General features: G+C 38.9%; 1 protein-coding gene across 1 annotated transcript; it reads right to left on the bottom strand.

Annotated features, from left to right (window-relative positions):
- Positions 1-1,555: 1,555 nt before the first annotated feature.
- On the bottom strand, positions 1,556-12,494 carry EIF2S1 (eukaryotic translation initiation factor 2 subunit alpha). Its single transcript, XM_054200364.1, has 8 exons — positions 12,383-12,494; positions 10,200-10,441; positions 8,594-8,673; positions 7,991-8,142; positions 5,749-5,855; positions 3,854-3,951; positions 2,784-2,927; positions 1,556-2,480 (listed from the first exon to the last, which is right to left on the bottom strand). Exons 2-8 carry the CDS (start codon positions 10,438-10,440, stop codon positions 2,355-2,357), a joined length of 948 nt encoding a protein of 315 aa, XP_054056339.1. The 5' UTR covers position 10,441; positions 12,383-12,494; the 3' UTR covers positions 1,556-2,354.
- Positions 12,495-12,579: the final 85 nt, after the last annotated feature.

The raw sequence follows: 12,579 nt of genomic DNA, 5'->3' as shown, positions 1-12,579 counted from the left end.
CTACATGAGTGCAAGCGGAGATTTTTGGCCTCGCAATTACAACCGAGTAAGCAGGACAGTTGCTAATGAACAGCAGGAATACGCTACCTCGCTTTAGTGAGTCGACAAAGATGTCCACTCAAACCCCACGACCCTCATTTGAAGCCCTCGGTGAGCCAGTGCAGTTCCACGCATACAAAACACAGAAGGTATCATCTCAGCAACTTCTAAACATCCTCAGGTCACAGGCTACGCCAACCGATGCAGCAGAGCCAAGTCAGCGCTCCCTTACCCACACCTCCCTCACAGGCCTCTAAAGCAGCCGCCTTAGACCTCCTTCCAGCTACTGCCACACATGAGAAATACCCACCAAGCTGTCTTGCATCTTTTATTTAAGCTTCTTCGTTAAAATTTGCTCAGGCAACAGGAATGCCTGATTTTTATCTGCCAGGGTAACAAGCGACCGAAATGCATTTATCTTAAGCTGCTTTGTTACCGTCCTCACCACCGTGGTCCTTTTTTCCAGGTCCCCTCAAAATTGGCACAGAATTGTGTACAGCAGCACGCTGAGGCTCTGATTAGAAAAGCTCCTGTAGCTACTGAACAAGTTTAGCAAACTTTTGCCTAAGTTACAGACAGAAATGATGCTCACCTAATAACACACCCAAACAGCTCTTAGAGATGATGTATTTTTAACCCACTGATGGTACTCTAAGGAAAGAGCATGCACAGCTCGTTGTTCAGTGCTTAGCTTTACAGCGTTATTTTGGCATATGGATCACATGGCGACTTTTCAGTTTTCAAAATTTTGTTCTTTTGTCCCGAGTACCCACCTATTGTGTTTAATGGAAGTCAAATCACTATTTTAGTGAATGGGTAAAGTTGGAAGAGCTGTTCAAACAGGAAACTAACATTATCACAGCTTCAAGCCACAACAAGTCTGTCATATGCAGCTTCTGAAAAGACAACAATTTGAGAAAATAACCATATAGAAAAAGAACTGTTTCTTCATTCTGTGATGACACATTCAGGTATTTTCCAACATTCTGCAAAGACAGGAAGTTACTTGACTTTTTTGGCTTTGCATTACTATTAAGAGTTGGGTACATGTGAACTTCTCTGATAATCAAGCATGGATTACCATACCTATGCCTTTTGCGGCAACAACATGTAGCAATGACATTGTTTGTACTGTGGCAGTACTAAGAATTCCTAGATAAGGCTCAACACCTCATTTTACATGCATTTTTCCTCTAGCAGCACAAAATATTAGAAAAAAAAAAGAGGAGATGGGGAATATGGGACATGACAATAAAAAAATATAAATACATTTGAAAATTTAGTAATTTGGAAAGGTTATTTAAACAAAAACAACTCCTCCCCCCAATTCCTACAGACAAGGAAAACAGGATTTTATTATATTTTTTTATACTCTCAACATGGAGAGCACATCTTGTTTCTCTTCTTCAGAGAAGATAAACATGTTGTTTCTCTAGTGAATAGCACAGTTCAGTATAAACCAGATGTAGGGTAGGCAGAACTGAAGGTCATATACAGTGAGCTCACAAGACAGTACTGCCTATTTTGAAGTATAATTTAATTAAAACTCCTGCTATATTCACCTACAGGAGTAAAGTCCAACTCTATGTAATTTTTAATTTATCAGCTATGTTTATTGGAATGGTAACAAGCTATTTTCAAAGTTTTCAAGTTCTTAGTCCTTAAACACAGATGATAAACAATGGAAATGCTCTTTTAAACAAGTCTGCGTCAACAAACTTGCAAGAAAAACATTTTGTTCCATTCATTCTTGGCTTGATTTAAAGCAAACAATAGAAAGACCTTTCAACCTTAAAGGGGAGTCACCCACTGATCATACGCTTCCAGGCTTTATGTTCACACCACTCTAGGCCATGTGACAAAAGAGGAAAAAAAAATAAATAAAATCTTGGAGTTACATAGCCCAGAAATTTATTGAATATTTGCTCAAATACATTCTGTATAGAACTGTTCAGCTCGCTTGGTTTTGGTGCTCCCAGAAAAGATTATTAACAGATGCACTGAGCTGCAATCACCAATTAGGAATTGTTATGTATGAAAATGTTAAGCATGGGGCTGTAACCTCCTTCTGGTCAGATCTGTGTCTTGAATTTGACTAGGCATCTTCCCTTCCCAAAAAAGGATTAAATTTGTGTAAGTTGCTGCATCAAATGTTATTTAGAAGAGCCCTTCACATATTGGTCTTTTCAAAATGGTAAAACACTTCAAGTATTTGCATTTGAAGTTTTCAATACTGGAAACGTTTAGTCCAGAGTGTTTGCAATGGGGTCTTTAATTTTTCATATGGTCTGCCGCTTCTAAATATCCCAGAATATTTAGTCTTCAGTTTTGGCTTCCATTTCCTCAGCATCATCATCCCCATCCACTTCAGCATTTTCCCTCTCCAGTCTTTCCAACTGCCTTGCAAGCTCAGTCTCATCTGTGTCAGTAACCACCTTAGGCTGAAAAAAGAATCCAAAACAGAACACATGGTAAACTGTCATTAAGAATGACCATATATATTTGTAGGCTCTGATCCTACATAAAGAGCAAGAGATAAAATACATCCTGAAGTCACACAATAAACCCCAGAAAAATTAGAATTTTTTGCTATTTAAGAAATACCATAGTTTAGGGTTCTTTTTGGTTTCTTAATACCTTTTTGCTAAAATTTCTCCTAGCACTACCAATCTTGCTCTACTTCAAAAATGTTGTGAGGAAAAAAGAAATAATAAATCACATTTTAGAATGTAATGTGTTCTTACCTCCATCTGCACATTAAAGACACCCCTCTTCTCCTCAATTTTTTCTTTAATTACAGCCATGGCTTGATTTAGAACAGACAGTCCTTCAGTTCTCTCCAGTGTTGTTGTAGTCATCACATAACGAGGAGGGGCTATTAGATTAATCTATCACATTGTAGGGATTGGGGGGAAAAAAAAAGGAAAAAAGCAAACTCAGTAACAAAAACAAAGAAAGAAAAATCTGAAAAGCAAAGTGAGCAACAATATTCTGAATGTACAATTCACAGAAGAGGAAGAAACATTTTTCCACTAAAAAAACCCTTTCTAAAAGTATCAACAATTTGGACAGAAATCGCGGACAAGGAAGTGCACAACCTGCCCAATTTCCAACATCAACATCAGTTATTTCTGCAAAGTATGTCTATTTAGACAAATATTTTTAAGCGGAGAGAATATCCACTTTGCCTATCAGTAAAACAGCCGATCACATAATTTTTCGGTTAAAAGACTGTGACAACCAATACGTTGGTTTTTGTTGTGGCTGTTTTGTTTTTTTAAGATGACTGAAAAAATAAACTTTTCCTTTTGTTACAAGAAACCATTTTCAAAGGAGGAAGTACTTCCAAATTTTTTTCAAAAACACTTATTCAGTAATGCACTCAATATTCTAAAATTGTTGGATAGCAAAAACTAGGCCTGGGTAGAGTGGCCATTCTAGCAACACTCAAAACATATGTGGACCAAACGTTCCTTTCCTTACATAAGCCCAAACCATGACACTGACAATAAAATTTGCTGCTCCCTACCTAAGACTGCATAAAGGAGCAGTCGGTATGTAGTGTGCCAATTCTAGACTTTAATAAATTGAACAGAATAAACACAGCTTCTTGAGCTTGGGAAGCCACAGCACAGTCATAGCACAGAGCGCTGAAAGGCAGTGTGTTACGTACCCGCTAGAGAAGAATCAGAAAGCAAGCACCTGGCTTCCCAGACTCAGCTACGTGATTGTGACTACTGCAATTGCATGCTACTGGTACCTGAGGACATCAGAAAACTTTGCTTTTGACTTCATTATTAAGACAAACACTTACTTTAATGGGCATGTTCTCCGTGGAACAGTTCAAGCCTGCTCTCAAAGCTTCTTTTACTGCATCTATGCCTTCATAACCATAACAGGCAACCTCAATATCTAGGACAGAAGAATACAAATGATAAAACTTCAAAGTTACCAAAAAGTGTAGCATCTTTAAAGCTTTTTAACTTAAACTTTAATAAAGCTTTTGAGCACCCAATGTTTATCCACAATGAGAGCTTCAGTAACTCCTAAAGCCGAGGAAAGTATTTCACTTTCTTGACTTGTAAGTTGAAGTAAAAGTCTTCATAAATTCTTTAGATGTACAGCATTTTACATTGTGGTTTGAAAAGCCAAGATATGAAATTATATATCCACATTCACTCACCTCTCACCCAATAAACTCAATGGGAATAATTATGTATTTCACATTGAGAAATGAAAATATAAAAGCAATAAATACCAGAGAAAATGAAAGATCTATCAGGAAGAACGAAACTTCAAAACCAGCACATCCACAAATTCAAGGAATTCTGTCAGCAATTACAACAGAGGCATCACTTGAGAAGCACTGGAATTATCTTTATTTATTTATTAGTTTTAAGGTAAGTTATATTAACATATAGTTAAAGCAATACTTAGCTATAACTTTTTGTAGATGTTTGGAAATTAAGGCATAGACTAGTGCCGGTCACATCTGTAACGCCCCGAATAGTCTAAAGACAAAGATTTCTTTACCTATATAGCAATGATGCAAGACCAAGCTACACAGAGAAATTAGTCCCACTTCCAGGTGGCTAGCAACAACCTGCTAATTCTCAAGCTATCATAAACAAATTCACAGAAGAGCATACCAGGCAGCCTCAGGATGAGAGTACAAGCCAATGGAAAATTTCTACACTTGCTTTGAAGACAAAATTAAAAACAACTTAGACCATCACAACAAAATAGGCAAGATGAAGGAAGTACGAGAACATGCTTGTCAAGTAACTTTAGTTTCAAAACTAATGAACTGCTATTTATGTTAGCAATTTCACTCTTTGTGGCAATCAAATCCCACTTACATTTTTGAAGTCTATGTTAACTCATGGCGATCTAAAGTAGGGTAAAGGAACTTTCCATTACCTTACTTTTTGCACTCTCTCCTTGACTTCACTGTCATGTGGATATGACTTATCTTTGCTTCTCTTGAGAGTAATCAACAAGTGCCAATGTTCTTCAATATACCCTTGCAGAGCAGAGGCAATTTCTCAATCTAGTTAAAAAACGTGACTCTGCTACATTGACTGTGTGGTTAACGGCAAGCATGCTTTTAGTCTGTTCGGTTAGCTGTATAACCAAATTTACAGTTTTAACGTATGCCTTCTTAAGTAGTGCAGTCATGTGCTTTTTCTGCCTGCACTGAGCTAATAAGGGACAAACGAGCTCATGCATTTTACGAATACATTAGAGACTTGCTAGGCTTCAGCTAATATATCCTGCTGAATGGTTTGCAATCAACCAGTTAGAAACACACCCAAAGGAAAGTCATAACTATTTTCACATGTTCATGGACAAGCGGGTAAGACATATGCCCGAGCTGTGCTGACAGAGATCAACCATCCTGTTAAGGAACCAAAAAAATGTAACATTTTGAATAATGAAAAAGAGTATTGTGGATGCAGTAGTAACTTTAAAAATATTTAAATTCATTGTGCACCAGTGCAATACGACAGACTGCATTACAAGATAGAATTTACACAGGCATTCTGCAAGTAATCTTTGGTTAAGGTGTCTTAATTCTGGAAGTACAGTTCCACTCAAATATCAGCACTACCAACACTAGTTTTAACGGAATTTATAATTTGCAACAAGATACGTTAACTTGACTTGGAGTGTCAAGACACGTTCAGTGAACACCTGGAAGGAACTTACCAGCTCGGATTTTGACTGCTTGTGGTGTCAGACGTCTGTTAATATTGTCAATCAATACACGCCTCTCTTCCTCTGTCAGATCTAGGCTATCCAGGATTGCAGGGTCTCTGAGCCAAGCAAAGCAATGTTACAGAAGTTACACTGAAGCAGAATACAGCACAACACTAACTTCTGGTACTACTTCAATATTATTAGGCATAATCACAGAAATCTTCCAGGCAATGAAAACAGGGAAATTTCTTAAGATTTCACTGAAACATTGGAAGAAAATAAACACATCTATCTCCAAAGTTTTTTTCTGTTGGAAGCACTTAACAGCAAAGCAGAGAAGTAGTTCACTCAGTCTGTTCCTGGAAGGAAACATCTGAATTAGTTTATTTTTTATTTTTTTTTTTAATGAAAGTAAAGACTTCTGTCCAGCTCCATTTGTACATGATACACAGAGTGGGAAAAATATCTAGCTGCTTGGTATTTATGTTCTCCCCGATGTGATGATAAACCCGTATTGCATGAAAGAATCCATGATGAATCTGAGGTTTTCGAATTATTTTAGCATTTTGTTCAAACACAAGATTTTTGTCATTCTACTAAGTAATCTATACTCATACCATGTTATTCTGTACTCCTTTTTAACAGTGACTGAATCACAGACAGACACTTAGCTGCTGGCTACATTCTTGGCTAAAGAATTTAAAATTCAGAGATCACAGAGGCAAACTCATCTGCTGTTTATCGATAGAAATTATCAGCTTTTGTTTGAAGAAGTGGTATCAATTCTCTTTATTGCTGTATAAATTTTATCCAAAATATAGCTGAAACAGAGACTACAACCAGAAAGCTCCTCACAAAAATTGCTCCTGTTCTTCAGAGACAGGAGTTAGAGCTCTCTGAAAAGCAATACCAGGTCACCTACAATACTACTAGCAGGCAAACATGAACTAATACAGCCCAAAACACAGAGGCAGTACTGGAGACTGGTCTCTGCTGCTAATAAAATGTCATCTTTCATGATTTTATATACTGAGTGTAGATAGTAGAAGGGCCACACATAAGCAAACAGAATCCAGAAATATGAAATTTTTTTTGCACATTAAAAATAGCAACCCATGTGACAGAAGTTATTTATTGAACACACAAATTCTGTTTCTTCATTTACAATGTATTCTGTTAAATCTTCAAGTTACTTTCATGAGCATTTGTTGGGCATTCAACATATAAGTCCTGGATGTTTAATTTTTAACAATGAGAGGGTAAATATACTTTAAAATTTTGCCGCAGGTATCCTGCTGTGTGAAAACCCAAAACACTAATCCTCAGTACAGCACATTTCTAAAGGTTTATTATTGCCATCTAGTGTTCAACTCCAGTTCATCAAGTTTATGTGCTATAAAAGAGCAAATTTGGAAATGTTTATTGAGAAATCTATTTTTGGATTGCCAATTTCATGACAGAATCTTTAGAAGGAAACCAAACAGGTTAGTTCTGAGAGCAAATTAAAATACCAGACTTCATAAAAAATTAAGAGCAACCTATCTCTGTGAACATTCCCTTATCATCACAATTTCCATCTCTTTCTGTTCATAATTCCATTTATAAATTCATGATCCCAATCCCATTCTTTAACTGTGGAAGTATAGCAAAGTAACAAACCAGCACATTGCATTTAAAAAAGAAAAATTCTGACTGTGCAGTGGAAGAGTGATAGTTAGCTGTGAGTAGAAGTATCTTCAGCCACAGAACTAGGTATGTTTGATAACATCTGCTTGGAACTAAGAACAGGCAAATTCTGACAGACAAACCAAGATCAGTGCTTCTTCTGTTAGAAATGTCACAGGCTCATCTGTATCAATAGAAATCTCTCCAGTATTTGTAATCACATGTTTCTTTTACACTTAAAAGATAGTATTCACCGATGCCTCAGTATTTCTCCACATCAAATTGAATTACTGCTTTTAAAAACCTGACATACACAGAGTGGCAGACTCAAAGATGGATAAAAACAAGTCAACCCTGAGCCTTCTTCCTCTAGAGCACTGAAGAAAGCAATAAGACAGAGAAACCTACAATAAGCAACTGGAAGACTGATATAAAAATTTACTAAGTTTAATTGACCAGTACATTCTACATATCAACTCTAAAAAAATACAAAAGAAACCTCGAAAAGAATAATATGATGGATCTAGTCCAGGAACAGATCTGTAATTATGAAATAAACCCCTAGAAGAAGAAAAGATGTCCTTACGAGACTGCATGCTTGAATGCATCATAAGCACCATATCCTGGTCTTTTGTACTTGTCATCAAATACCCAGGCAGTTCTCTGGAACAGACTCTCAAGCTGCTCATCCTTAGTGTACTCCAAGACTTCAGCAACATGGCGAAGGATGCTGTAAACCTTGAACACAAAAGGGGTGTTAAAAATACCCCAAACAAATACTGAAAACAAAGAAAAATTTAGAATCAAAAGTAGTATTAATGGTAAGCCGCCTACTCAGAAGCATAAGACCACACAGTAGTAATGGTGGGATTCAATGCCTTAAACTACCTGCATGCCTTTTCAATAAAATTTGTCCACAGTGTGCTAAACCAGCACATACTTTTGTATTTCTGATCATTTAAATATACCCCTTTACATCACAAATTTTCAACTGACATCTTACTTAATCTATTCATTAATTAAGAAGCAGTTTACCAGAGCACTCATGGACAACTGAACTTATATGTATTTGCATGAGTAAGTGAGAATCAGAGAACAATATTTTCGTGTTATCTTATGTCTATGCATTTTGCGTGCTCAGGAAAGAAGCTGGCAACACACAGTGCTTGAATATAGCAAACCAACTTACAGTCTTCGATTTTGTGAATTTGTCTTCACATTTGATTGCCTCCTCTGGAGAAACTCTTCTTTTTGACAAGTCAATATAACCTACCGGGGAAAACCATTTTGAAAGTGTCAGGCATTGCACAAACTACATCTAAGTGCTTCAGAAGAAGTCTAATTGCTGCATAAAGAAGAAACACTCTGGCTCAGGATATGCCCCTTGCCTACAAATATCTCTCTGTTGCTACAGAGAGTAACATAACCAAACCATAATGAATTTGATCAAATCATGATTCAAATTAGGATATTAAATTATTCTTTCAACTGTAAATACTTACAACAGCAAATCTTTTGCACAGCTTTCTTTAAAATTACTGATTTAATGTTTTCTCTGCAAACTTGGAAGAAATTGTCATAATATTTCAGCAATCAGTGATCCATTTTTATGCTGCTGTATACAGTTTTGGCAAAAAACATAGCAGCATACAACAAACAAGTTCGATTCCTATATTTTGTACTGCTCGACTCAATTTCATTCAATGTCAGCACTCCATCAGTTTAGCTCTGAACATTTTCCTAACAAAGTAGGCCTGGCCTCAAATTCTGACTCTAACTCCCTGGATACCTTTTTGGAAGAACTGTCTGTAAAGAAATTCTCTTGAACTATTTCTTCGTAAATTTGAAAAGGCCTCCACCTACTCCTCGCAAACTATACGTTCCCCAAAAGATTCAATAAAGACCACTATGTGAATTCTAGACGTGTTTCTCTGTTAATATGAGAATGAAAAAGAGGAAGTATTCTTTCACTAGAGATGCTGGGAAACTTATTTCACTTCAGGTCTATCTGAAATAAGTTTCTTCTTGTCTTTCCTCTCTGTTTTTTCTTATCCTGTCATTCATTACATAATCTCAGAGTTAACTGCAGTTTCTAAGTTTTCTAGAAAAGCATACTACTTGAAAAACATGGTACCAACAGTCAGGTTTCTAGGAGATGTGCTCAGTGTTTATTTTTATTTTTTCTTTTTACCTGCATATAGATTTTAAGGATTGAATGGAAAGGTATTATCAAAATCCAACATGTTCTAACTAGAAAATATATTAAAAAACCCTTTATAGAGTAGAAGATTCAGATGTTGAGAAGACAGGAAAAGACAAAACTGCCTGTACAATCTCAACCTGTAACCTACAGAACTCACGTAGTACAATAATTACATACAAGCCATCTATTCTAAAGCCAAGGTTCAAGACTTGTTAATGAACAGGATGGACTGTGAGCATTAAATGCTCACCATTTTGATTTTTATCTCTACATCAGATGACCCTTCTCTTCCATTAAGAGTTAGAAAATCTACATAGATATAAAAAGAAAATTCCACTTCACTACGGTTTCTTGATCAAACATTGAACTGGTGAGGACCCACTTAAGCAAGTCTTTACTGATGTGATTGACCTCCATTAACCCGATTCCCAAAGGACTCATAAATATCAGATGGCACGATGATGGTCTATTTTGCTTAAGCACCTTAAAAGAAGAACCCCTGGCAAAATCAAGGAATACCTAAGCCATGTAGTTTATCTGCACTGCTTTCTATGAATTCTACCTTGATATAACCCACAGTATCCCCAAATACCTTTCTCTTTATCAACTCTTATGACCACCACGCATTCATTCCTCCCGATGCGGATGAGTTTGTTTATGGAACGAATACGTCTTCTGGATAGCTCACTGAGAAGGATCATGCCTTCAATGTTGTTGTACTCCAGAAGGCTGACGTAGGCTCCCATTTCGGCAATGGACCGAACGTTGACCATCACTACATCTTCCACCTCTGGAAATTTATGCTGGTAGAATCTACAGCTTAGTCCTGGCATTCTGGAATTTGAGCATAAAGACACAAAGATGTTATTTCACAGTACGTCACTGACTTCTACAAACATGGTAAAAACTAGTATGGACTAGTGAGGACAGAGAGGAACGCTGGTACAAAAAATTACAAATTAGGATAAGGCTTGTGCAGTTCATATTTAAGTTTTAATAGAAATTAAACAATAAATTAACTAGTATTTTAGTATTACCACAACCATTTGCTAAGATGCTAATTTTTTGCATTGAAGTAGAAAAAGCTTGCTACCCAGACCTTATTATCCACCTAAACTGTCATATTACCTATCCATAGCTAGACAGAAGAGACTTCAAGTGGTGAAAAGGTGGCACTGCACACCTTGCATTTATCTACATTCATAAGGGTGTGTAAAATTTTAAATCAGATTTTAACAGGAGCACATGGGAGAGAAGCCTGCAGTGCTCATGAAGGCATTTGTATGCACATAGTAAGAGAGCACGTGGGAGGCTGAGAAAATACGAGGTAGAGTGAAGCTTCTGTGGTACTGAGAAGGAAGAGACTCTACACTCCAGAAGATTTCTTTCTAAACTCAGCACATGATATTTGGAAGAATCCTGTAAGACCTGCTCCAGAGGCCACCTGTCAGCAAAGAAAGCAAAGGCAATAATCAGAAGATAGAACTAGCTTAACATGTATGAAGCACTAAAAAAGAAAAAAATCCACCCTCCAACATATAGCTAGTCAGTCAGGAGGAAAAAAAAAAGCCCTGAATACCAGAACAGGATTCTTTCACTATACATTGAAAAAAAAGTACAAAATTAATGCTTCATAATCACATAGTGAACTGCTTCATTTTCCTGATGATGAATCCACATAGTCATCAGTGCTAACCAGGTTAGTTCAATTCCTTTTGTTGATGCCTAAAAGTTCCATACAGAAAGCTTCCTACAGAAGTAGGAGCTTAAGATGCTGAGTCAAATGCATGACTCCGTCAGGTGGTTTATTCTGTTCACCATTGTGAAGTTTTACCCTTGATCTTTATACCAGTGCTAACGCTTTCTAGCTATATGAGAATTTAAAAAGAGAGTAAGGTGGTAACGCTAAGCGCTACATACACATGACCATACAATTCAGAAGACTATGTCCAACCTTATTTCCATTCTTAACTTTCAGAAAGGGGAAATACAGACTAGTAAAATATTATAAAAACACTCTAAGTTTATATAACAGGTTTTGTATAACTTCATATCATTTGAAGCTGAACAAAGAACTCCAAGATTAAAAACTTTACAGTTTGCTTTTCTAGTCTAATGAATGCAGTTCAGCTCAATCCTGCATGTTGTCTTATAGGATACAGAGTAAAGATATATTGCAAAGCAACAAACCCCAACCAGAGCAAGAAAGAATGGACAAACGCTGCTCTGCTCCTCTCTCCTTCGACATAAGCTCTTTACTTTGGCTTTCTGTGGCAAGACAGCGCTAGGAACCGCCTTCCCAAGACGCTAGAAACGCCTCAGCAAAGGTTTAAGTCCCCACGGCCGCGCAAGTCTCTGCGCAAACCGGCGAAAATGGAGTAACTTCTGACCAGCGACCCCTCCGGCGGCCGGAGCGCGGCTGACACAGGCAACGCCCAGGGAGAGCCGCAGCACCGGAGAAGCGAAGCGGTCCCCAAGGCGGCGACAGCGGCTGCCGGGCCGGAAAGGGCCCCTCTCTGCCACAGCCAAGGGCGAGAGGCGGGCCGGCCCCACGGGGAGCGCGGCCCAGGGAGCTCGCAGCGGCGGAGCCGGTCCCTCCCTCCCACCCGACTCGGGCCCAAGCGCCCGGGCCCGGCCCTCCGCCGCGCCGCGTCCCCTCCCGATACGGCGGGCCCGCAGCGGTCCCAGCCAGGAGCAGCCGCGGCCCGGCCGTGCGGCGGGACCGGACCCAGGCCCCGGGGCGTGGCGCGAGCGGCGGCGCGGCGCCGCCGGTACCTGGCAACGGTCGAGGGGGTCCCGGAGTCTCGCGCTGGTCCCGCTCCTGCCTCAGCGTGCGCCTGGCCGCCGCCGCCCCCACTGCGCAGGCGCCAACCCGCCCCGCTCCCGCGCCGCCGCACGCCATAGGCCAGCCCCGCTCCCCCCCAGGACCATAGAGTCTCAGCGCCGAGACAGACGGCTGCCCTTTGCTAGAG

The sequence above is a fragment of the Rissa tridactyla genome, chromosome 4, assembly GCF_028500815.1.
Source record: "Rissa tridactyla isolate bRisTri1 chromosome 4, bRisTri1.patW.cur.20221130, whole genome shotgun sequence".
Lineage (NCBI taxonomy): Eukaryota > Metazoa > Chordata > Aves > Charadriiformes > Laridae > Rissa > Rissa tridactyla.
This window is presented reverse-complemented; position numbering and strand designations above follow the sequence as displayed.